Source organism: Diabrotica undecimpunctata, chromosome 7 (assembly GCF_040954645.1).
Source record: "Diabrotica undecimpunctata isolate CICGRU chromosome 7, icDiaUnde3, whole genome shotgun sequence".
NCBI classification, from domain to species: domain Eukaryota; kingdom Metazoa; phylum Arthropoda; class Insecta; order Coleoptera; family Chrysomelidae; genus Diabrotica; species Diabrotica undecimpunctata.
In genome coordinates, this window is record NC_092809.1 from 7,550,098 (window position 1) to 7,578,052 (window position 27,955).

Sequence of the window (27,955 nt, forward strand, 5' to 3'; positions counted from 1 at the left end):
TCCCATCTGGGCTTTTCCACGTCCATCTGCGGTGAGATTTCTTGTAGTAGTAACTGTTCATTAGGAATAGGTTTTTCTCTAGTAGGAAGTTTAAAAGAGTCTCGCCACGGTCGTTCCGTCCCTGACTTCTAAAATTTCTAAGAGCAGTTTCTGCTGGATCCAGTTTTGTTCCTATTTTGGCGTTAAAGTCTCCACATATAACTGTGAAATGTGTACCGTTGTTTGTGATGGCTGTGCTTAAATCATCATAAAAGACTTCGATCTCCTCGTCTGTATATTCTGTTGTTGGAGCATAGACTTGGATAACTTTTAGATTATATCTAGTATTTATTTTAAACGTGGCATATGTAACTCTAGTGGATACTGATTGCAGTTTTTAGATTTCCCGATTTAGCTGTTTGTTTATGAAGAATCCGACGCCTCCTACTGACTCATGTTGTTCTCCGTGATAGTAAAACAAGTGACCGGATTTTAGGGTCTCGAGGCCTTTACCTCGCCTTCTCACTTCACTAACTCCGACGATGTCCCATTTGATCTTTTCTAATTATTTTTCCATTTCTTTAAAGCTTTCATCAGAAAGTAGAATTCTAGTATTCATGGTTGCAATTTTGAAAACTGTTTGTTTTTTAAAGCATACTCTTGTCAAATTTGTGTCCATCCCAGAATCCTTGGGACAGACTGATAAATCAGTATGAGAGTGTCTACTCACCTGGGGTAGTTTCCGTTTTGTTTTAAAATCTGACATTTCTAAGGGTTTTTGGCTAAGTTCAATGCCACGCGAGCCACTGCGTGTTGGCAAGGTTTCAGTTTCAGCCGCCCACTCTGGGTCAGACGCTGCTAAAAATACCTGCTTTTATTCAAACATCCGTGGCACCACTTAGAGTTGCATAAAATATTAGCTGCTTTACAGTAGCACTATTTTGAACCACATTTGGTTTTGCACAAGCATCTTTTGTATCCTTGTCCACCACATAGAGATGAAGTCGCTGCAATCTCACGAAGAGATTTTTTCAACAACTGAAACTTTTTCGGTAGCAATAAGGGGAGCCGGACATACACTGAACTGATTTCTTGTAAATAACTATGGTAATGTTCCCTTTTCTGTCATCAATATGTATATTTCTTGCATCAGATCATTTATTATGAATACTGCATCTGTTATATACCGCCCTCTTGTAAAACCTTGTTATTCTTCTAGTGATTTTCCTTTCCAATTTGTCCTTAAGAATACTCGTGAAAAGTTTCATCGTTGTATTTAAGAGGGTTATTCCTCTGTAGTTTTGTGGGCAAGTTATTTGTCCTTTTTTAAATATGGTGATTGTGATGCTCTTATGCCATTCCTCTGGTGTTTCTGTGTCGTTTAAGATTTTGTAAAATAGTTGTGACAGTTTACTCGGAAGTTCAGGGCCTCCATATTTTAAGAGTTCATTGAGTATACCATCTGTTCCAGGTGATTTTCTGTTTTTAAGCGTCTTGATCTTTGCTTCTACCTCTTCGTCATTGATATTAGCACTTAAATCTGCTTGGTATTCGTTTATATTCAGCGTTTCTTCACCATTATATAGCTACTTAAAATGCTGTTGCCATGTCTCTATAGGTACTCCCTTGGTCTGCACGAACTCGTTAACTGGTTTTTTCCTGTTCGGAACATTTTCCATACTTTCTTTTGGGCACCATGTAGGTCGTAGTCCATGTCCCTGGTGAATTTAGCCCAATGTTATCTTTTGATTGATTTTATTCTTGCGTTTACTTCGTTTCTTACTTAGACATATTTTGCGAGATCTTCTTCCGATTGTGTGCTTTTTTATCTCAGGTAGGATTTGCGTTTTAATTAAGAGAGTTCTTTTACCTCTTGACAAAACCACGGTTTGGTGTGGTTTATCGCCCTCGTGTGAATTTTCCGTTTTCCAATTGCTTCTTCTGCTGCTTGGTTGATGCATTTCCTGACGTTTTGCCAAGTATCTTCTACTCCCCATTCTGGTTGTAACTCGATCTCTTTTAGTTTGCTGGTAATCCTGTTCTTATAAAAGAGTTTTGTACTCTCTGTTGCTAGCGACTCTATATTGTGTTTTTCGATGAGCATTGGGGGTTTTCTGTTGCGTTGTCGACGTTCTACTAGCATCTTGTATAAAACAAGGTTGTGATCGGTCCCTAGGTTAGCAGATGTTAGGGCTCTGAGATCAAGTACTTGTGTCGGTGTTATCACTAGATTTGTGATTATAAAATCTATCATTGATCGCTGGCCTCGATTATTGTTAAAAGTGTATTTATGTTGGTCTTTATGAGGAAAGTATGTATGAAAGCTTTTCCGCTGTATATGAGTGTAAACTCTCCGTATTTTGAAGTTCCTTGTCCTTTTTTCTTTATTTCGGAGATTGCGCAGATCTCAATATTGTGTTTCTTCATTTCTATTGTGATCTCCTGGTTTGTTCCGTTCCCCGACGTTATCTTCCAGCACGCGATTCTTGTGATGGAGTGATTAGGTTTTCGTTTCCAATTCGTTTTCCTGTTGTCATAGAACGTGTCGTCATCTGATAGTTCCATCCGGTATCCGAGGCTGTATCTTCAGTTCTGTGAGCCAGTATGGATTCTTTACTCCAGGTAGGTGGCTAAGCTCACCTTAGGGACACTCCTCCTTTCATATCAGTCCCGTAAATAAGTCTTAATACATGAATAAATTATTCCACTTACCAAGATGAAGAAGAATGAAAAGGTATCTAAAAACAACTTCTGGATCACACAGATAATGGATTGTGAGTTTTAAAAGAATGTAGAAGATATGGAACACACATTAGTGGACACAGAAAATTCTATAGATTTCTATAATAATACTTAGTTATTAGATCAAAAACAATATCTAATTCACGAACGATAATATCTATCGAGAAATATTTTGATTCATTTCTTCAGTGCTATAAAAATATTAAACTTTTGACATAATTTTAAACTGCATGGCCTCAACAAATGTCGAGTCTGCTTATATTTCAATTTAAATTTCCTACTATATGCAAATTACTTATAGTTTCCCGCTTTAGCTTTGTAGTTTCTGGCAAATTTTGGAAATATGCGGAAGCTGGAGTTATTGAAGTTCTATTAAGATCGTTGTACTTGATTGAGCATCTCTTATAAGGTCAGGATTTTCCCGATTTTATTAAATTTGTCTGACTTTTCGAAAGTGGATAGTGTATGAAAAAAGAGACAGTTCGTCTGAAAAGAAGTCTGAGATGGGATTAAAAGAAAAATATTAATATCAACTTTAACACCAATGGTTACAAAGACAGCTTTTAGTTAAGAGGCATATAAAAATTTAAAGATATATAGAGTTTATAGACAGTCAAAAATAATAGAAAGTATTTTTTTTTTGAGATTGTAGATTTCAAGAATTAAAATTGGTCCTCCTAGATCTTTGTACACTACTACTTAAAAGATATTTTGTGTATCCCTATGTCTACGTTTTAATTCAAAAGATCTAGACTTCTAAAGTAGAAGTCACAGCAATTTCCGCAATTGTTTCAATTTTGTACTTGTACTTGTCTTTAAATGCGGCCGCAGTATCCAGTAATTCACTTTTTAGGTAATCTTTCTCGAAGAAAATGTTCTTTTCGATTAGCCAACCCTTGATTTGCCTTTTGTTTGGAAATAACGTCTTCTCAAACCATTCTTCATATAGATACCCATCCATTTCGTCGTGGTATTCAGCGGTTCCTTTCTTGGCCAAGAAAGGTAATTCGACCCATGCCACAAAATCAGTTTCGCTTCCAGCATGAAGAAGAACAAACCGAGGACCTCTATGGGTTGGAGCTTTCAGTCCAGTAGAGAGTTCTTATGAAGGCATTTCGGCAATTTTATACAAACGAGAATAGAGGTGGACTGCTCCAGATTATTCTAGTGAATAACGACTTCTATATATAAGCCGCGCTGATTTTAGTTTAGAGTTGATAAGATATATAAATTAATAATAATAATAAGATAATATAAATTGGAACCGCTCGTTTTATTAAACACGTTACAAAATGTACGATACTTTTGAATATTTCTATGGTATTTTACATTCTAATGCTTAGTTAAACATTGTCCGAACTTCATGTATCAATAATTACGCGGGTGAACATTACTACTCTCTATAGTATTGGTTATACGAAGCCTTATGTTATAAGGGATCAGAAATTCCATAACTATGAGTTTTTTTAGATATCTGATATCAGTGCTTAATCACTCCAACTCTGTGCTTTGTTGATAACGTGCATTTACAGTACACTAAATTATGAAAATTATTTGAAGCTCGCACTGAACGGTTCTTATCGATTTAGTGTTAATTATGGACGATGCAAGGTCGGTCTATTTCCATAAATTTCGCCGGAAATTGTAAATTTCCGAACCCGACCATGTTCTGTTTTGATATTCCGGTGTTAAATGGCTTAATACAAGATGCATCTAATTGGACATTTGAGTGAAATATTATATCTCCAAACTAAACATGAAATACTGTGTAAGACTATGTGGTACACGTGAATTTTGTATTCATTGACGATATTGAATTTTACGAACGTAAAAGGGAGAAGTATAAACCTCAACTAAGCTTGTGTGCTCATACTTCCCCTCTTCGGTAACAATGAACGAAAAGCAAGAAGATGGATAAATCTGAATAATTTGAAAGATGTTTCTTTAAAAATGTTTTCAAAGATGATATGGAATTATGATAAAAATTTACCTTCTGTGTAATAAGCTGCTAATTGATGTGTATTAAATTTATAATGCACTGACCTACACCGTTTAGGATTTTGTTCAAAATTACCCTTGCATTTGAGTAAGTATTTTTATTTTATTTTATTTTCATCTTAGAATAGCGGCAGTGCACTAGGATGTCTTTAGGTCGCTCAAGACCTACGTATACAGAAAGACTGAATATGGCCAATCTCACTATATTTGAACAACGTCGACTTCGAGGCGATTTAATTATTACGTTTCGGATAGTAAAATACCACTTTGGAAATGTGTGGGATATGTTTATAGTAGACAATGACAATTGACTTCGTGGCCACAAACTTAAATTTAAAAAGGAAACTTTTTTAACAACAACTAGACAATTTTTCTCTGTAATCGAGTGTTCTCGATATGGAATAGCCTTCCGGCTGAGGTCATAGATGCTCCATCTGTCAATATGTTTAAAAATAAACTGGATGACCATTTGCTCTATAGTTGAACATTTAATTTGTACTAAACACTTGCTATTACCTATGTTTTTGTATATTTATTTAGTTAGTTAGTGCTTAATATGTAACTATTGTAATGTAACCATTTAATTGCACACTATATAACAGTGTAATCACATGGGCATATGGGTTTTGCCACCTCTGCTCATTGGAGGGGTCTCTTAAATTTATTTTACTAGATTTTATTGTCCATTGAAATCAACATTTTGGCAGGAGACCCTTGTCAAACCGTACATAGAGACTTTGGCAAATATACGATCGGCATATAGGTCGGTATAGTTCAGGCAACGCTCTCGAAAAATCGGCAAAAGTCCGACAACGCTTATAAGTCTGGCAACGCTGTCGAAAATGATTAAAACTAAGCATGTTCGTGCTTCAGACAGTTGAAAGTTGTGTAGTTGTCATAATAGCACGTGGTGGTCGAGTATACGCGTTTTCAGAATTAATGTGCGATGCAAGTTCACGCTTCAAGAAAGAATTTTTTTGTTACGTCGTACCTTCGTACAAACGCGGATTATGAAACTATGTTTACCGAATTTCAACAAAAATTTCCGACCTCGCCGCTATGAAATCGTCCAACAGTGTGGAAAATGTACCAGAAATGCTTAAAAACGGGCTCTGTTGATAAAAACTTGAGATATCCGATCGTTGGGCATCACTGACAGTAACCCTTTTTCAAATCCCCTTTTGTAATTTCTTTGAATACATTCATTCTGACGCTGCATTTTTTCTCTTATTGCAAATATGTTGCCTGACTTGATGCCGCCCCCTGTCTACAGGCAAGCAAAAGCTAAGGTAAAAATTTATGAACACACTCCAGAATTTCCCACTACCAGAGACGTTCGACAAGGAGACGCAATATCACTAAAACTCTTCATTTCAACTCTAGAAAATATATTCAGCAAAATAAACTGTCAGAATAAAAGTCTATCCATTGATGGAGAATGTTTCAACCATCTAAGATGTACAGACGACATCGTTATGATTGTTAATAATTCTGCAGAATTACAAGAACTTATAAAAGCGACCTAAATGTAGCTAGCAATGGAATTGGCTTAAAATTGAACTTGACAAAAATAAAAACCATGTATAACGAGCTAGTGGATGTCGAAGATGTAATACAATTAATGCATAAATTTGGCACCTTACTCCCAGAAATCAACAAAAGAATGAAACTGACTTGGCTGTTTTATATGCAAATCCAGGATACCACTCCACTTAAATAAAAAATTAAAAATTAATGCAAAAATCCCAGTGGTTGGCGGTATACTGTCACCTCGGGGGAACAAATAAGGATCTAACCACCTTCTGTTATCTCCGGGTGCTCTGTAGAGGGCTTCAAATATCGCAGTCGAGAGCTCCTCTACCCAAGTCCATTTACTGTGTCTGGACTTGTAAATATTTATCTTCTGATGAATTGTCTTGAAAAAGACAAGATATTTCTTACATGACAAAGGTACACCAAGTCGAAATAAAGCATCAGGTCGTGGTCTTCTGAAGGCTTGTCTTGAAAAAGACGATATTTCTTACATGACAAAAATATAGGTCGAAATAAAACATCAGATTGTAGTTGAATAATATCTCAGCCACAGAGTATAATTGGAACAGCAGGAAGCAGCGCCCCAAGAGCACTAAGCTCTCGGAGAGCCCGTGAGGGACTGACCTGGCTGACCTGAAAATCGCCAATATTTATATGTGCCGTTCGAGCGATAAATAGGGATTTCCAGGTCAAGAACCAATGGGAAAATTGTCGCACTAGTCCACACACTATGGCATTCGATGACAATACCATCGTTTAAAAAACTTATAAAGAAGTAAAACACTTTACATTTGTATTTATATGTTTTATACCTAAATACAAATGTGAAGTGTTTTACTTCTGTATAAGTTTTTTGAATAAAAAAGCATTCAAGAACAGTGGGCAGGACATTTTGCGAGAAAAATTGACAATAGATGGTCCACTAGAATTACACTGTGATATCCAAGGGGCGTTCAAGAAGACGCTCAAATTTAAGATGGGAGAATAACATAAAGAATATTATAAAAAAAGTTATAAAAAAATGAAATGACGTTTATTTCACGTCATTTTATGTTAATATATGGATTATATGAACTACAACTATAGATGTGGAGTCGTATAAAACATTTTTAATTTACAATTAAAAAAATAATGGTCATTTATCGAGATAAAATAGTATAGGGGAAATGTAATTAGAGAAGCTGACCCAACATAGGGCTAAAGGCAAAGAGAATGATGATTATGATCAAGATAAAAAATGTCCTAGCCCCTTAGTTGGACCAAAAAATACACTTTTACAAAATTTAATTGTAATCGGTTCAGTGGTTTTGGAGATTAGCTTAAACAAACACTGTGACAAGGGATTTTTATATATAAAGATATATTATAGAGTGGCCATTGTGATTGGCGACCTCCGTAACAGAGATGGCACTTGAATGAGAAGAATAAATTTCTTTGTTAGTTATTTTAACAAAATTGGGAAGTAGTTGTAACGATAAGACTACCAAAGAGAATTGAAGTACTATTGTAAAAATAATACCTAAATCAACCATGGGAGCTTATCGTCTATACCTTGCCTAGCTCAGTATCTCAAGGGTGAGTTCGTCTTGTCCTAAACTAGGGATTGAACCTGAGTTCTCAGTTGATAGCAAATAAGACAAATTTTAACAAAACAAAAAACAATAATTAACCCTGCCAAAGCTTAACAGTTAATAAGTGTTACTTATTGCTTCAATGGGCTGCTTGTGTGTTCTAGCTGTTGGGTCCTCCAATTAGAATTTGTGGCTTCTGGAGAGCTGCAGTCACACGTGGCTGTATGTCCTGACCAATTGTTGAACTCCAAGTAAGGTGGTTGATATAAAGCCAATAAAGTTTTGATATGTCCAATAAAATGTCCAAAAACCAATAAACTAAAAGATAAGGAACAACTTGCATTAGAAACACATCAAAAAGAAAGGTTTAACTTCCTTGCCATCTTACAAAATTACACTTAAACAAATAGCATATGGCAAGGATAAAATGAAATATGAATGTTACTACTTAGTTAAATTCTGTTAAAGAGTCCTAATGCATTTATCAGAAAAAAAGTGCTTTCAAAAGAAAGCAAGGTTACATTAGAAATGCGGTCAGAATTATAGAATAAATATCACAATGCATACTTACCCCAAGAGAATTTGTAGACCATAAAAATGAGTCTTATAATAATTTTTGCCTTCTTTTATAAACTTCAAAAAGAGGCAAAAAATAATCCCACTACAGAAAAGTTGTTTTGACAGAAAGTGGGAGACTGAATGAAGTTAGCACAGATGTCATAGGATGTTGCTATAGATATCATGAAACTAGCTTGTCTGTCAACACGAAACAGAATAGTCTGCCGAACAAAAAGAGGGAGGGCGAATATTTATTCTACGGGATAGAAAGAGAGAGAAAATAAAGACAGAGGAAGAAAAGAAAAAACATAGGGCGCCAACTATTTTGAAAAAAATAGTAAAAATTAAACTGAAGATAAAGAAATTAATAAATTAATAAACAAATTAAAATGAAATAATTATTTAAATATAAATTAATAGAGATGTGACGTTTATAACGTTACATAGTTCAGAATTAATATGGTTCAAGTTAATATGAGACGTCATAACTGTTTTGCATATCATTGAAGAACAAACACCATGGTCTGTTCAGACCAGTATCACCAGTTTCGTTGAATGAGTTTGTAGATATGTACTTCTTTTCTCAAAATATGAACTGTGACTGTGGAGAAACACAGAATATGGAACATCTTCTTACATGCAGAAACTGTCCTCATCGATGTACCCTCGAAGATTTGTGGCTCGCCAAGAAAGATGGAACCGACGTAGCCCGATACTGGGCAGAAATTTTATGAATCACATGTCCGGGCACGATAAAGTAAAGTAAGTTTCTCAAAATATATCACGAAATGTTGCAATTAACAAACTTATTTACTACATAATATAGTTTAAATGCCGGTCAAAGTAAAGGCAATATTCTTCTTTTCTCATCAGCTCCATTGGCCGGAAGAATTACCTCAATCATTTTCATAAAATATCCATCTGCCAGCGCATACTAATTTTTACTTACATTTAAAGCTCACAAAGAACACATAAACCACTTTATTTCCTATATTAGTATTACAAGTAATGTTTATAGTAACATGTTTTTTACAAATTTCTAATTATAATCATTATTAAGAATCAAAGCCGTAAAACGTTGGAATTGGATTTTAATTGAAAACTAGCGGTATATTTTAATGTTTGACTATGATATCCCAGTCTCATAATTATCTTTTGTGAAAAACACCTCTATAATAGAAAAAACCTATACTATTAAGTATTCCGATAAAAATGTAAATATTAAAAAAAAATGATGAAAAATGGTGAAAACCATGGACGTATAAACACAGATGGACTCAGTTATTTACATAAAAATGTGAAGCCAAAATTATTTGACTAGGTTACATTCTCGGCACCTTCAAATGTTGTCACGTTTTTTTATTAAAATATCTATCACACCAAAATAATAATTTATTACTTATATTAATAAATTTAATTGTAATTAAAACATCAAGTGTGCACATAGTGTGCATATCATTTAATAATAGCGTATAAAACAGATATCAACCAATTATTTTATATGTAGAAGCACTGAAAACTATTTATTAATGGCAACGGTGTTTACATTTCTCTGTCTTATGGCTCTACGTCAAACTTCAAATGCTGTTCCATGTCATGTCCATGTTTGTTTACTTTTTACCCAAGATGAGGAAAAGTTGTTTTTCGATATTTTGGCTGTATTTTAAGTGATATTTGTAAATAGTGAAATAAACATATTATAATAATGGTGCTACAGTATTGCATTTGCAAAAAAACGAAATATTTACATCCCAATGTCTCATTTAATTTGTAAGTACTGTTTGTTTACATTATTAAGATGAGGAACTGAGGAAGCCTGTCTGTTTACATTTTAAAATATGTCTTTCATAGGCCATTAGGCAGGTACCATTAGGTTTATTCATATTCATTAATGTATTGAACAAGATATTAGTTCATGAAATTAGTATAGACATTTTTAAATTGTAAGTAGACATCATCTGATTAAAAAGATCTGTTTAGTAGCTTTTTAATTTAATATTTCTCATGAATTCAAATAAATTAGTGAAATAAATAAAACTCATTTATTTTTCTATGTAGGTTTCCAAATAATATTGATTAATGATGAAACTTACTCCAAACTTCAACAGAGAAAACAGTATAAAAACTTTTCAAAAGCATCATTTTTGGTTATTAAAACTTGTAAGGAAGCTGAAAAATATTTCAGATTTTTTAATAAAACTATAAATATCTACAACAGACGAGTTAAAAACCTTATGAATATTTTTATTAATAAAACCATACAAAATGTCCCAAAATCAATTTATGAGCATTTTGGTGACCATATGTATGATGAAGATACAATCGATAGTCACTCTATGCAAATTGGTTCTTGAGAAATATTTTAAAATTGGAATTCATCATGAAAGGAGGACTACTTTAGATGCTAACACCGTGCGCATAAGAAGCGTTCTTACTAAGACTGTTTTATTTCGCAATCAATAAAAATTTATTTCTGTACCAACGTCTTCTATTATGTCTATTTACCATTTTTACTTTAATATTTCTGTTCGCTGAATAGCTTTCCAATAATTTATACATTTTCACGCCTACTTTTTAATAAGTAGGTATATTTTCAAATAATTTTTATGTCAAATGCCAGCTTTGGAATGATCAATAAATATTTTTAAAGCAGAAACCTTTACTACTAGGAATCTATTCATACTGTATTAAAACAAATTTGTCACAATTTTAAAAAATATGTTTTAATACAATTATCAATAAATATAGGTATGTACTTAAATTTGACAAATGTATATTTTTTAATTGTTTTTTTTTTATCGTAGGATTATTTGATACCTATTAAAAAATTAACTTGAGCTCAACTATATTTTATTGTAATAATTTTAAAGCAAATAAAATTGTATTTTATTTTTTCTATAAAAACGTGTTTTTATACATTATTACTACTTCCAATTATTAACGTCTGAATAATTATCCCCGCGAGTAAAAATTCGAGCACGCTTATGTTCATTGAGGAAGTATCACAGTCTATCGATACCCGTTTTACTCCCCTTTACCCTCTTGTCCAGGAATATCAAAGCTTCAAAACAGTGTGTGTTTAAGGTATATTATTGCTGTGTCCATCTATGTTTATATGTCCATGGTGAAAACATTCTTTTTTTTGGCATTAGCGAGGATTCCCACACAGCCAGAATTATTAATTGTATTATTTAAATAAAAGATTCAACAGGGATTACACTCTTCTCACCCAGGAATCAATGTAACGTTGTGAAAGGAAAAGAAAATATATAAATGTACAATGTCAGAATATAGAAAACATATATTTTTTCATCCGGTTTTCATAGAGTCTTACTCCTTCCGCTTCAACGCCATTCCAATTCTCAGCCTAAAAATTCCTTTCCAATATTGTTCTTTGAACGTTTCTTTGGACACGGCCATATTAAATAAGTTGTCTGCATTCCATTTCTCATATTTTGTTGTATTTGGTCATTGGGTATTTTTTCGAGTCGTGATTTTCCAAGGACAATAATCGAGATTCTAGGGATTTTTTTAGCTGCCATGGTTCGCTTGCATACAGCACGATACTTTTAAAGGTTGAATTAAAGGAGAGATGTTTTCTTTCTCGAGATCCACTGTGGGTTTTTGTTGTGCCTAAATATGTACTCTCTGCAAGCATTAATTAGAGTGTTTTCATCTAGTATCAGATTTCCCAATGTACAGATATTGTGTTTTGCTCTCAAATCACGTATTCTTTAAATAACAGTTTAGCCATAAAGTCTAGGTCTTTTGTCCTGGGTTATAACCACCTAATCATCAGCAAAATGAAGAGTGCACAAAGCATTCTCCCCATTAAATTATACGCCCATTCTAGAACGGAATCTTTTTTACCTTCTCAGGGCTTTGTTTAGATATATTTTAAACAGAACCGGAGAATGACAACAACACTGCCGCAATCCGTTAGTTACAAGGAATTGTTCCGATTCTTTCTAACTTTAATTTTTCATGTGGCTTATTTGTATAGTTGCTTTGCAGCTTTAATAATCGTATTATTTGTTGAAGAATTTTCCAGGACATGCTATAGTTTTTTAATGGTATCATGGGCGCCGGCAGCGGGGTGCAAGTGGTTACAGTTACACTGTGTACTTTTTGCTACGATAAAAATCTGTCAAATCTCCCCATACTTTCTGGTTAAAGCTGTATAATCGAAAATACTTTCTTGTGTGTTGAAGAAAATCGAGTTTTTAGTGAAGAAATAATAGAATCCAAGTATGAAATAAGTATATATCTTTTGAAAAATTCTTCCACTTTTTCAGATGGATTATTTGATCTATAAGTCTATTTTACCACTACTCTAGTGTCATCGAGTGCTTTAGTCTATAGCTAGTGCGCTCTCCAATGCGCATCGCCTAGCCTTTAATCCTTCCTATTGGCCAATTGACCTGGAAATCCCTAAAATCGCTACAATACGCATGTATAGAAGTAGGCGATTTTTACGTCAAGAGACTTCGCTGACTCACGAGACACTCGCACCCTCACTTTACTTTACGCAGACGACACTGCTCTCGCAACAACATTTCGAGACGCAGATGCTCTATGTTCTTCTTCATGTGCCATCTGCTCTAAGAAAGTTGGCAACCATCATGGCAACTCGCACTTTCGATACCGTTGCTCTAAAGAGGTCAGCAGAAGTGCAGTTAAACCAAGCTCTCAAATTGTTTAACCAGGAGATGCGTCTTCTTCCGCGACTCCTTCTACTCTGTATTCTTCCTTGTATTATTAATTGCAGCAAGTTATAACGCTCGCCCATGACATGTCCCAGATATTGCAGTTTTCTGACTTTAATTGTATTTAAAACCTCTTTATCTTTTCCCATTCTTCTCAACACCTCGACATTCGTGACTCTATCCACCCAACTTATTCTTAATATCCTTCTGTAGGCCCATAACTCGAAGGCTTCTAATCTGTCCGAAACATCTTTCTTTAATGCCCCTTTAATTCTTTAAATGTCCCTGCTGCAGAGTACTTTTTTCAGTTTGTTGAAAGAATTTCTTGCCTGTCCTATTCTTGCCTTATTCTCTTCTGTGTACTCATTATTTTCGTTAATTATTGTACCCAGATATTTATATTTTTCAACTTTTTTAATTTGTTCTCTATGTATTGTTATGTTTTCTTGGCGCTGTTGGGCTTTTGTAATTACCATAAATTGTGTCTTTTTTGTGTTTAGTGACAGTCCGTTTTCTTCACTGACTTCTACCACTCTGTCAACCATTTGCTCTATGTAGGTTTGCTCAAAATCACCTTGCCCTGGTCGAGAGGTGGTGCGGGAGATGGGGAGTAATACCTAACACTAATAAAACACAATTAATTCTCTTTAGACACCCCAATCTCAGCAGACACACTACACACAACACAGAAACACTAAACTGGAGGACCGCTTGGCTGCAATCTGTAACAGGGTGAGGAGAAGAGTCAGTTGACTCAATGGTATTTGTGGTAAATTCGGACGGACACCCCACGTACGCTTATTATACACACGCAAAAACATTTATCAGGCCGGTGATTAAATATAGAGCAAATATTTATGTCATGTTCAATCACCGTCTTACACAACAAATGTTGGGATTGGAACGGGGAATCCTGCGTAGAGTAAACAATAAACGGCACGACTATCCCTCCGCCCTCATACATCAACTGTCGAATCAATAGCCCATCAATAAGAGGCTCTCCTCTCTGAGCAGGAGTTATACAATCAAACCCATCCATGACCAAAACTTCAGCGCCCAAAATACATTAAAACTACCTGCTCAGTCTTTGGCCATGTATTCAACAGATACCCCAAACGCAAACTCCCATTCCTACCCACTAAATTGCTGACCCTTGCCAGCAACGAACTCCCTGATGAATACATTGATATCCTGAAAGCAACTCCACTCTATTTTCGCCGTAACTATTAAATAGCTCACTTCGAGCATTGCTACGGACAGGGAGGGATCGATTTTCTGCGGTTTCCCGATTCCGTTGCACAATTATACCTGTCTATTGTTGAGGCTACACAGCCACAGCTGCCCTCTCCGCGATTCATAACATTTATACATTTATTAAATAAATTCAGTCACAATTCATAACTATATATTTTTTACTAATAAATTTCTGAAAAGGACCGTTTTAGCTCAAAACCCTTTTACCTCTGATCAACCTGGACACCACCTCCTCCGCAGGACTACAGCCACCGACACGTACCACCAGTGATCACAATGCAGCAAAACATGCCAACAAGAAGCAAAAACAAACTGTTGTCCTGTTTTAGGTGTCCCGCCTAAAACAGGACAACAAGACCAACCACAAAGAGAAACAACCAACAGAAAAAGAACAACTAGACAGCGATGGTCAAGCAAGACAGTCTATCACGGGCTCTGCTAGAGTCATATACACTCTAGGGGCTCTTCTCCTTCTGTAACTTCCAGACTCTGAGGCTACAACTACAATTATTGGTGTTTTTATTTAATTTTTCATGCAAGAAATAGACGATCAAAGCCCTCTGCAGAGCGTACTAAGACACAAATTCGGTTCGACCCCTTTCTACGACGAAACGACACTAGGACGCTTAAACTCAACGTTCAGTTTCTTGGAAATTTTTTGAGCTTTCTCAAAAATGACCGCAGACTCTAATACTTCTTTAATACTCTAATAATTCTTTAGAATCTCGTCCCCCAGTCAACTCGAAAATGTAGCAGGTCTGTAAAAACATTTTTTCCCACGAAGTGGAAGATCATGTCGTACGCCAAACAACCCCGATTTACACCAACTGATTTCTTTTTATTCTAGTCCATCATAAGTAATGTTTGTAATCATCCTTTCTAAGATCATCACACAAAGAACCGATTGTTAACTGGAGTATGTGTTGATGCAGATGCACCTTTCTGAAAATAATCCTGGCGGTGCCCATGATTTGTATGCTTTTGTTAGGTCAACAAATAAGAGATGGATCTCTTGGTTCCTTAATACTTTTTTTTTAGTCAGTTGAGTTATAGTGACATTGCTATCTATACAGATCGAAACGAATGTCATGGTTTTTAAGATGGAACTATGGTATAAGTATATACTGATGCCGAAAGTGTGAATAAGAAAAAAATTATGCTTGGTTTCCAAAAGAAGACGGAAGATTTATAGAAGAGGATTTTTCTTAAGGAAAATGCTCCAATTCTAGATTTTCATGTCATAAAACTGTTTGTCGTGATATTCTTAAATGAACCACATAGTTATATATGTTGCTTGCTGTTTTTTTTCTTCCACTGAGGTTGTTGGTGTGTAAACTGATATGCTATACGACATGAAGAAGATATATTATGATGATATTTCGTAGTGTTTTTCTCTACCTTGTATTTATGGTGTTTTTTTTATTATTTCTTTCTAATTTTCTTTTATTCTGGCTTATTTATATGCTATAGATTACAACTATAATTTATACTTTTAGGAACAATTTTTGTAAATAAAATGATTAATTTCCGAAATGTAAACACTTCTTGGAAAACTAACAATAACAAGGAAATGAAATTCCAACACCACGGCTTCTATATTTATTTTCATTACCCAAAAAACTGAACGAATAGTTTTACGATGTTTATTAAGGGTCGTTTATTATAAACGTCGTATTTTATATTCACGCCTTTACGATGACAACTTAATGCATGTGTGAACTGAAGCGTATGTTTCAGCGGAACAGATAGAAAAAATCTTGGAAATACATAATTCTAACCAACATTAAATCTAAATATGTCGGTACTAAGGGTAAATATGCGTTGAATTTGATTAGATCAATTATTAGTTGGCTTTGATATAATAATAGTCCATTGAAAAGTTACAGTGAAATCACATTTTTGAGAGGACGCAATTTTATTTTTTTGATGTGTGGGAGTGGTTAGTATAGGTTTAAGTTCAAGGCGCCCCGGCCGCCATCACGGAAAAAGAGAGCAAAAGGTTTTCGCCCTGTATCTCGTAAATTAGCAACCTTGCAGAAAATTTTATTAAACATTATTTGTAGCAAATTAAATTTTCTACAACTTTGTTTCTATTACTTTTAATGGTAAAATGGAAACTAAAAAAGTTATAAACAAAAATAACTAAAAATGTTTGAACACATTTTCTTTTGGGCCTTATATAAGTTTTAAAAGTTTTTTTGTCGCTTTGGAAAGCAAAGATAAGTTTTTGTGTATGATCTCAAAGAAATGACCAAATACCTAATTTTCTAAATATTAATTAAAATATCTATTAGATATATTATTTGGAACAATTTGTAGGCAGGTTATTGAAAAACATATGGTTCAATGGGAATCCAGTGAACTTAAAAAATATACAACTCACTAGTTTAGGAGTGCTTTACATCTAAATATGTTGAGAATGGCCCATAATTAACAATCTATATTAATCGAGTTTAATTCGGAATCGGAAAACGGTGTAAACTATGAAAATATATCATATGAATTTCCTTCTTTGTAATTGTTAACTATGAAGCACTTAAAAACAAAAAAATAACCCACTGCTAGTATGCAAGTATCCAACAGTGGGACACCCACTAGTGATCGAAATTGAGAGTGTCAACACATTGTTAAAAAATAAAATATTGGTTATTTACTCACAATGCTGTAACGCCGTTTTTTTTTATTTTCCGGTTATCTGAACGCGACACAGCAAACACCTACTGAGTGCTACAACCCGATAATAAATCATAAAAGATAATGGGTTGTATCATTCTTTGTATTTACTCGTACAAATATAGAAATAATACATAATACATAATACACACCTTTTCTTTATTTGTTAGGCGTTTCTACATAAAAGGCCGGTATGTTTGACGAAGCAGTTGCTTGTTATATGATTTACATTACACCGAGAATGGAAAATATTAGGTATAAAGAATATGAGAACAATAGGAAACTACTCTATGGAATAGTTACTAAAGAAAATGTGTCAATAATTAAAAAATAAATGAATCTAACCAATTAGACGAAAAATGACAGCCGATATATAATATAGTGGTGAATCTGTTGTTTATGTGGTTCGACCTCGAAAACCCCCCAAGTAACAAGTTTTGGTTAGTTATGTAACGTATTTTTATAAAACTCCAGAGAAAGGTGTTGAAAGATCCTTAGTGGTCACCATGTATTCACACCTGTATCATATTTGTGTTAAGCGACCTCAAAAACGGACTGATTTTTATCAATATTCATTGAGTTATAATTTTTTTTACTTTAAATACTTAAAAATGCACTTTTAAAATGCATTTTTCTAATACACAAATGCAGTATTTCAATTCTTAATGAACACATACGGTCACAAAATTTATAGAGATTATCATCATCATCATTCTCATTTTACAACACTGCGTGGGTCCTAGCTTCCTCAAGAATTTCTCTCCAGTCGTCCCTGTCCATCGCCTTCCTCCACCAAGCACGTATTCCCAGATTTCTCATGTCTTCATCGATGTTATTAAGGAACCTTGTTCTGGGTCTTCCTCTTCTTATCTGACCAATGAGTCTATTAAGGAACATTTTTCTACCTGGGTCATTTTGTTCCATCCGCATTACATGCTCTATCCACCTCAAACGTCCTATCTTAATATGATACGATATCAGGTTCCTGCTATATTCTATAAAGTATGAAGTTGTATCGTCTTCTCCACACTCCATTGTCATTAACGGCTCCATAGATTCGCCTTAGTAATTTTCTTGCGAAACATCCTAACATGTTTTCATTATTTTTTGTTAGGAGTCCAGGTCTCTGAGCCTTTACGAAAAATCGACAGTGCAGTGTTTGATATAAAATTTATCATCATCATCAGTGGTGCTACAGCTCTAGTTGAGCCTTGACCTTCCCCAGTCTATTTCGCCAGTCGTTTCTGTTCATCGCCAACCGTTGCCAATTTGCCGCGCCGATTTTCCTTGCGTCCTCGTCCACACCGTCCCTCCATCTCAGTCGTGGTCTGCCTCTACTCCTATTTCCCACTGGGACCGATAATAGAGTTCGTCTGGGTGGGTAATTTTCATTTGCTCTTGACACATGTCCAGCCCATCTAAGCCTACCTATTTTTATGAAGGATATTACATCTCTACCATTTACTATTTTTTTATACTTCTCGTACAATTCGAAATTATATCGCCTTCTTCAAATACCATTCTCACAGAATGCGCCCATTATTCTTCTTAGTATCTTCCTTTCGAAGACGAGCAGAAGATTTGCGTCTGTTTTGGAGATGGTCCATGTTTCTGACCCATATGTCAGCACTGGTAGGATGAGTGTTCTATATATTATTAGTTTGGTTTTCTGGCTTAAATTTCTGTTTTTTAGCTGCTTGCTTAGTCCAAAATAACATTTGTTTGCTAGCAGTACCCTCCGTTTTACTTCTTCAGATGTGTCATTATCGTTTGTTATGAGAGAACCCAAATATGTAAACTTATTTACTACCTCAAAATTATATTGGTCTATACTGAAGTTTTCTTCGGCGTTTCTAGCTCTATCTCTGTTATTTAGAATAGATGCTAACATTTTGGTTTTTTCCTCGTTTATTTTAAGGCCCATATTTTGTGCGGCTGTCAAGAAGGTGGAAGTCATCTCTTTAAGTCCTCGTGTAGTACGTGCGATCAAATCCAGATCGTCAGCGTACGCCATAATCTGCGTTGATTTATTAAAGATTGTTCCCCTATTGTGTAACTCGGCATCTCTTATAGTCTTTTCTAACGCTATATTAAAGAGAAGGCACGCCAGCGCGTCTCCCTGCCGTAACCCTGCATATGTTTCAAACGCTTGTGACATATCGCCTTGTATTTGCACTCTGCAGATCACTTTACTCATAGTTGTTTTTACGAGCCTTATTAATTTATGGGGAATGTTAAGTTCATTCATGGCTTCGTATAATTTACCTCTTAGGACGCTATCATACGCTGACTTAAAGTCCACAAAGAGATGGAACGTGTCAATATTAAATTCATTGGTTTTTTCTAAGATTTGATGTAGCACAAAAATCTGGTCAATTGTTGACCTACCTGGCCTAAAACCGCTTTTATACTCACCAAGGATTTCTTCCACGTACGTACTTAAACGGCTGTACAGGGTGTTGGAGAATATTTTGTACATTGTATTCAGAAGAGTTATACCCCTATAATTTTTACATTCCAACAAATCTCCCTTTTTGTGCAGTGGACATATGATTCCAGTGCACCATTCCTCTGGCATTTGTTCTTCTTCCCAGACTTTGACTATTATGTTGTGAATTTGGTGCATAATGCTGTTACCTCCATGTTTGATGAGCTCTGCGGGGATACAATCCACTCCTGGGGACTTGCTATTTTTGAGTCGTGTGATTGCGTCTTTCACTTCAAATATTGAAGGAGGTTCTACGTGAGTGTTATTTCTTGGTTTTTGGGGTGACGCATCATTTTCCACTTCGGTACCAAGTAGTTCTTTGAAGTGCTCAACCCATCTGCTTTGTACTGCGTCAGCGGTACTGACTATATGTCCATTTTTGTCTCTACACATCGTCAGCCGTGGTTTAAATTCTTTTCTTGTCTTATTTAGGATATTATAGAACTTTCTAGTTTCATTTTGCCCCTTTAATGATTGAAGCTCTTGCATAATCTGGTTTTCGAAGGTCCGCTTTTTCCTTCGATGTATGCGTTTTTCCTCCTTCCTGAGATCTTTGTACATTTGCTCCTTATCCCGTGTTCTTCTTTGTTGCATAAGTTTATATGCATAATTTTTTCTTTTAGTGATATCTTCACATTCATCGTCGAACCAACTGTTGCGTGGAGTGGATTCTTCTGGTCCTAGGACGTTGTTTGCCGCTTCCTTAATTGTTCTTCTACATATATCCCATTGCTCGCTAGCTGTTAAATTCTCATCTGTTGTACTTTCATGTTCAAGGTAATTTTGATACCTTTCTAGTGCACGGGGCTCTTTCAAGAGTTTTAAATTGTAGCGAGTACTTTTCTTGCCCTTTTCTTTTTTTGCATTTGAGATTCTTGCTCTTATTTTTGCGCCTACTAAGAAGTGGTCTGAATCTATATTAGCTCCACGATAAGTACGTACATCCATTAGATTAGAGAAGTGCCTGGTTTCTATTAGGATGTGATCTATTTGATTTTTGGTTGTACCATCAGGCGACGTCCATGTTACTTTATGGATATTCTTATGGGAGAAGTAGGTACTTCCAACGACCATGCCCTTGGATGCTGCAAATCCTATCATTCTATTTCCATTGTCGTTGGTGACGTCATGAGCACTGCATTTTCCGATGTATGGACTATATATATTTTCTTTCCCTATTTTTGCATTGAGATCTCCAATTATGATCTTGATGTCGTTTCTGGGACATCTATCGTAGATGGTCTCTACTTCCTCATAGAATTGATCTTTGACATCCTCTTCTTTGTCTTCGGTTGGGGCATGTACATTTATGAGACTGATGTTAAAAAACCTCTTACTCTTAGGTAACATATTCTTGGACTTATTGGTTTGAAGACTTTTTTGTTAACAATGAATGCAATGATATAAAATTTATACTCTAAATTAATAAAACGGTTTAAGAATACTTTAATGAATTAAAATAGCTGTTTATCAAATTTTATTAGGACAATTCGAAACTAGAGCACAACTTATGTAACATGCGTGCCGGTTTACAATCGTTGCACCGAAGCACAACCTTCCAAGCTCAGCATCTTATTGTCAACAAAAGTCGCCCTAGTAACGATTCGATTCGTTACAGATTAGTACGATATAAAAGTAGAAGTTTGAATAAATTGAAAAATTTGGATCCAATCAAAAGTTTTAAAACTCCAGCACCTTCTGAACTTCTAGTGAAGGTAGTGCTTCGGAAGTGATGCCGGCCCTGCAGCGGCCATTCCGCTTCCGAATCGCTGGGCGACAGAGGGGGTCTAGTTTAGCAGATAGGCCTAGCTGTTTCCTGGACTGAGATGTCTTTTGAATATTCTAGACCCCATCTATAAAAACAAAAAAAAAAGAATGTTTATTTCCATTCTTATCATGAAATATTAAAAAAAATTTATTCAGGATATAAAATCTAAATCTAAATTTGTGAAATTATGAACTATTTTAAAAACATATCAGTGTTTATAAAGGCTGTGACGTTTATTGGAATGTACTGTAGATTTGAACTAGACAATCTAAACCCATTTTTTATAACAGTAAAATTTTGGTTAAGGTCAAATTCCTTTACAATGGCTTGTAAAAATTCGATGACCAATATACCATTTTAGTTGGAATTTTTTTCTGTAATAATATTTATCCTATTATCATTCACGCATGCATACCTAATTAGATTTGCGAAGAAAACCATTTATATATTAAATTTATACTCTTAAGCGCCATTAAACAGTCACAATTTAATTAATGCTGAATAAATTTAACAGTTCGAAAAATGTTGCCACTCTCATTAGTGTCACACACTCTATAAATATACGCAAGATGTTTTGTGTGTGGCCAATCTTGATTCCACGTCTTAACACTAAAAATAGACATTATTCGGATTCGGAAACAGAGCCTGTTTGTTTGAAGCTAGCGGTAAAACTAATGGGATTGGTTGGTCGGTTGATATATGGGAAATTCTATTATATGAAAACAAATTGTTATTGCCGTTGAGGTTGAGTTTTTGGAATGTACAGAGGGACAAAAGTGTTATTTAATAATTCAATATATTTTTTCTGTACAAATATACTTACGAAACAAAACAAGTACACGAGGAATTCAGAAAACGGACAGGATATTCTTCATATCGCTGCTTTAATAATAAAGTGGTGTAACTCAAAAAACACGATCTTTGGCAAACAGCCAAAAACTGTGTTTTAAATGAAATGGTAAAATTCAGTTGCCCATTTTATCTTTGTTTGTTAACGTACTTTAATTTCAATTGGTTTGGTACCTGAATCGTTCAATCTGCTTAAGATCTATCTGTAAAATATGTATTATTGCAGATTTATATTTAAAAATAATGATCTTTTAAAAAGACAGTTCACTTTTACTTCTCTTTATTACTAAAAAGTAAAACAAAAAAAGGTGAATTTAGTTTTACTTCAGTTTTTTACTAAAAATAACTTGTATTGAACTCATACATTCAGATTTGCTTTAGTGTTCTTCTGATTAAATACAGATTACGAATAGAAAGTTTAATTTTGTTTCTGTCTAGTACTAAAAAAATGTAAACGGAAAAAGAATGATTGGTTTTTATTTCAGCTTACAACTAAAGGTAAGTGAATTACCTGCATTAAGTAGTAAAATATCAGTTTAATACAAAGGTGGACCATGTTTCATATCGAAATTTAAAACCAAATATTGAAAAAAAAATTGTTTAATGTACTTAAAGAGGTTATTGGAGAATAATAAAGCTAGCTTGTGTAAATGTTGAATTTTTATTTCAATACATTAATAAACAGAAAACTGAATATTTTAATCAAACATATCTTAAATCCTAATTTATCATAATAAAACACAAGTTACATTCAGTAGAAATAGTGGTTATTTGACTAATGCGTCATAGAAGGAAGCATAAAACGAAGGAATTAAATTTTTGCTTATAAGTTCTTTAATGTGCCTCTTTTTGATTTCACTGATTTCAGCTTTTTGAGTATACGCCTTTTTTAAATAAATTTCATTTATCGTTAATACCTTTTTTCTTGGTTTATTTCTTACATTTATACTAAAAAATTGATGGTCTTTGTACGATAATTTGTAGAAAAGTGTGAAAGGCTGATCTGTTCTACATTCAATAACTTTAATGTTATTCCATACTACACTTTCACCTAAAGTATTTATGTTGAAATTGTACCCCCACTCTTCTTGCAATGCTTTAACATCAGTAAAAAAATCGTAGTTCAGTTCATGAACTTCAAAATAAGGAGTAGTTTTTTTAGCACCTTTAATAATCGTAACATATTGTGCTGGTATGTAGATGGGTCCTGATTTTAAATTTCTTTTAATATCTTTTTCAATGAGACTATGAATGTTGTCTCCTTCATTCTGGCTATGCCCCTTAATTAAGAATTTGTGAGTAATTTTATTGATGTTTAAATTGGTCACGGCATATAAATAAACGGATGCAACATATTTATTTTTCTGTTGACCGCAGCAATTATCAGAGAAAAACGTCACGTCTGAACCTCCACTTAATTGGGAAAGATAATTTAAAATACATGATCCAATTTCTACTGCACCTCGCTTTGCATCACATTCACTCCAGAAATAACAATGAACTTTTTCGTAACTCAAATTTTTGCCCCTCTCTTCTTTTTTTGTCAATTCTGCCATGGTAAAATTATATGAATTTAATTTTGATTTGTAATAAAATGCCGACGTACTACCCTGAGGGCTCTGAAGAGTAGCCTGTAAATCAAAAACTACAACTTTGTTATTTTCATGTATAAGTTTTCGATCTTCCTTTTTCTCATTTCTGCACAAAATTTTCTCCTCGTGATGAAGATCATATAATACTTGCAGTGATTTCTTTTGTTCATTATTGGAATTTGCATATTGTAAACATTGGTCACACTGATCTTTTTTTGGCTGGTGAAACCCTATATTAAATTCTCTTGTAAAAATATCATAGTATGTACAGTATTTACCTGTATCCTTGCTTAATGCCTTCTGTGTTTCTGTAAAATCTCGATAAAGTTCGGCAATAGTTTTGCTCCCTTCAATATATTCTCGAGACGAGTCTGATCTGATATAGTGAGATTCGATTCGAGGAATTGAATTAATGTGATCTTTAATACTTTGAATCAATTCCTCAGAGAGCTTAGGGTGGTTTGAATGCCTACCTCTAAGATCCGGTTGGACAAAACCATGTTCATCAGTCTTTTGTAAAGAAGTGTTCACAAATCGTTCTGAAATATCCAATGTATTTTTAAAAAAAATTTTACAGACTCTAATTTTTTCACCAACCATAAAATAGAAAGCCTTGTTAGGATTTCTGGGCTGTTCGGCGTTGGTGTATTTGTATTTTGGGGTAACATCAACGGTACACGAGCTCACAAAGGCTCTTTGTGCGTGAAGATCTCCTATCCCCCAAAATGAATTAAGCAACTTAAGCCTTTGCTCTTGATTGATTTTTTGATTGCATTTTAATCTGCAACTATCTGAACAAGGGGGCTTTAATGATCTTTCAGGTATTACTCTGCCTTTTTTAGACACGTAACTTTTTCCAGAATTTCTTGAAGTTTGAGCTTGATTTTGTTTCCATTTTGACGGCTCCCTACATCTTTTCTTACCTTTGGGACGACTCTCTGTGATATTTTCTTTCTCAGACAAAGATGGTGAGGACGACGGTGAGGCGCTTCTTACGGTAGTATCTAAAGCATTCGAAGTGCCTTCCTTGGGTGAACTTTCATAGGTATAATCAGGATCAATGTCACTGCAATCCACATCACTTTCATCTGTGTTGACTGGAGAAATTGTATAATTTTTTCTTGAACTACGATTCTGGCTAGTACTTTGTTGAAACTAAAAAAAATATTGAAAATTTATAACATATTATTACCTGCTAAAGAGTTTGCAAAAGGCAAGAGCATTAGCTGTAGATAAATTATTTGTTATTCGCTTTTATAGTAAAGGTCTGAAATGCTATTTTGCATTACATTTTTAACTTACCATCTCTTGATCGTTGTCAGGTCTAAGATTTTTAAACCCGGTGGTAGATTTATCTGGGCTATCACCAGGTATGAGATTATCAGATCTGCTGGTAGAGTTATCTACGCTATCGTTATGCAATACATTTTCAGACCTGCTGATATCGTTAAAATTTCCTGGGGAACCCGGATTTGTATCTGTTTGCTGCACCTAAAAATAATTAATAAAATTTATGTTGAACAATGCGGTACTGCTACCTTATAATTACTAATAAAACATAATTTAACTTACATTTTGAACTTCGTTCCCTATTGCCTCCAACATTGTGAATATCTTTATCGTTCTAGTATTTTGCATCCTAAATAAAACCTAAAATTACAAAACATTTTGGTAATAAAGTGAAACACAATAAAATGTGTCTTGGAAAAAATGAATTTTTTTTATAAAATAAAGGTTAATAATCAAAAACTGCATAAATCTAATCGAAAAAGAAACATATTTTAATAGTAAAACGGTACATTCAGAATTAAGGTAACTCATCTACGATTCTTTTAGTAATAGAGTGAAACAAATTAAAATAATTTGTAGCAAGCGATGTTAAATTTAGTAATACAAAGATGCAACTACTAAAAGAGTGCTTTATCACTAAAATTAAGTAAAAACTTACCTTTAAGATCAAAACTAAACTGGTGTATGCAGTAATTACCCAAAAAACACAACTGTACGTTTAATAGTAAATTGAATAAATTTGATTTACGTTTAAAGACACGTGTATGTGTATGTCACTGGTGCAATTCGTTTTAACTCTAGGTACTACTAAAACGTCGCGGCCAAAGCGCCAATGGGAAAAGGATGTAATAATTTAAAATGAGGGTTCCCCGTTAAATTAGAGTATGATTTTACTACTCACCGATAGGTGGCGATCCAGTTTATTAGTTACATTATTAAAGTGAAAACAGAGAAATTTTGTGTTACACCTGTTTATTACTAAAGCAGCGATATGATATTTGGAAAACTTATCAAGATAGACAGTTCGATTAGAGATAATTATTCGCTTCGAGTATCATAACACTAAAGGAGGTATAAATAATAAAACATGAACCATAGAATGGAATCTCAATATAAAAGAAATTTGTATCAATTTCTCAAAAGCATTTTACAGAAAAATATTATAAACGTCGAAGAATGCAAGGTATCAATACATCCAGATGCGTCAGATGGCAGTGCAATATGTACTAATAAAAGAAAATCTATATAATCATGTCAAAGTAACATATACAGGGTGAGTCATGAGGAACTTTACATACTTCTACCATATGTAGCAGGGAGCATATCATGTGGCCACTAAAAAATGTCAACTCCTCTTCTTTATTAATTAACAGGGTGATTTGTGTAATTGACCATTTATTTCATTTTACTGTAGTGTTTATACGGCTCATTTGATTTTTTTAATTTTTGCATGATACAATACACTACTATCAAGCATTCGACTGGTATTAGCTAAACTAAAAAATTCCAGGACTGACTTTGAAAAAATTAATTTAGGGATTCGTATTAAATATTACATCCTGTATAAATTTTTTTTAAAATGCAATAAGTGATTTTCAAACTACATAAATAGCCAATGAAAACGACATATGCGACAATGTTGTCGCACTTTTATTAAATTTTTAGTGAACGATCAAATCTTACCAAAAATAGAACAACCATAATGAAGTATCAAATTATAAGGTAATTAATTTAAACAAATGTTATAAATTTCAAACATTTTAATTGAAATGATAAACTGAGTCACTGCACAACAAAAAACAGTAACTACTAACAATAACGAAGAACAATTAAAAAAAAACTAAAAATATGTACATAGTAAATAAACCCATAAATTAGAACTGGAAAAGATACAATAATGGTAACAAAATAAAAATAATTCAAAATAGATTTTCGAAATGGAACCCTGCAGCCTGTACACATTTTTGTTGCCGAATTGTTAATTGACGTATTGAATTACGGATACTCGGGATCGTTTCTAATAGTATTACAACAATGTATAATTCTATCAATTAATTGTTGTCGGTTATTAATATTCACTGCGTAAACTAGTTGCCAATCGTCCCCAAATATGGTAATCAACGGGATTGAAATCAGGGGATCTTGAAGGCCACGAAATAGGACCTGCACGTCCTATCCACCTGTTGCCATAAACATTATTGAGATGTTGTCTCACTGCCAGTAAAAAGTGTGGGGGTGCCGCATCATGCTGAAAATACATCCCTCGGATAGCAACGTTCGCGTTGGCAAGCAAATTCGGCAAAATATTTTGTAGAAAGTTCAAATAGACCTGCCCTGTTAAAGGACCATCAAAAAAGTGAGGACCTACTAATTGGTTATTTATGACACCAATCCACATGTTAACCGAAAATCTTAACTGAGAACGACGTTCTCGAATAGCATGGGGATTTTCTTCTGCCCACACATGTGAATTTCGTGAATTATTTATCCCGTCTCTGGTAAATTGGGCTTCATCTGTAAATAGTATCCTGTATAGCGTTGGTCGATTATTGTTAATCCATCTACAAAATTCCAACCTATCGATCTCATCTCCAGCATGTAGTCGCTGAACCATTTGAATGTGATATGGGTATAGATTATTTTTTTGTAAGACTCTACTTACTTTTGATTGAGTAACATTGACTTCTCGACTTACTTGTCTAGTGCTTATTGTAGGGTTCATAGTAACGGCGTCCATGATGTCATCTTCCTGCGCTTCATCTACATGTCGCTCTGTTGTTCCACTAGGAAAAGTGCCATTTTCTCGCAAATAATTAAAAACTGACCCAAATGTTGGATGACTGGGAGTTCGACGATTAGGAAATCTCCTGCGATATTCTCTACTAGCAGCCCTACTATTCCCATTACAGAATCCATAAACAAATATTATGTCTGCATATTCTGTGGTCGAAAAC

General features: G+C 34.3%; 2 protein-coding genes across 4 annotated transcripts in view; one reads left to right on the forward strand and one right to left on the reverse strand.

The window, feature by feature from the left end:
* LOC140444943 (rho guanine nucleotide exchange factor 10) overlaps nucleotides 1–27,955 on the forward strand; it is an 807,510-nt gene that overhangs the window by 164,285 nt on the left and 615,270 nt on the right. The gene's annotated exons all lie outside the window — the stretch shown is intronic.
* LOC140446268 (uncharacterized) lies at nucleotides 22,887–25,748 on the reverse strand. The gene is made up of 2 exons (XM_072538806.1): nucleotides 25,284–25,748; nucleotides 22,887–25,202 (listed from the first exon to the last, which is right to left on the reverse strand). The coding sequence occupies exon 2, from the start codon at nucleotides 24,309–24,311 to the stop codon at nucleotides 22,887–22,889; it is 1,425 nt and encodes a 474-aa protein (XP_072394907.1). The 5' UTR covers nucleotides 24,312–25,202; nucleotides 25,284–25,748.

Excerpts from the sequence above, each read along its gene's own strand:
- LOC140446268 (XM_072538806.1), bottom strand. The coding sequence starts at position 24,311 with ATGGTTGGTGAAAAAATTAGAGTCTGTAAAATTTTTTTTAAAAATACA.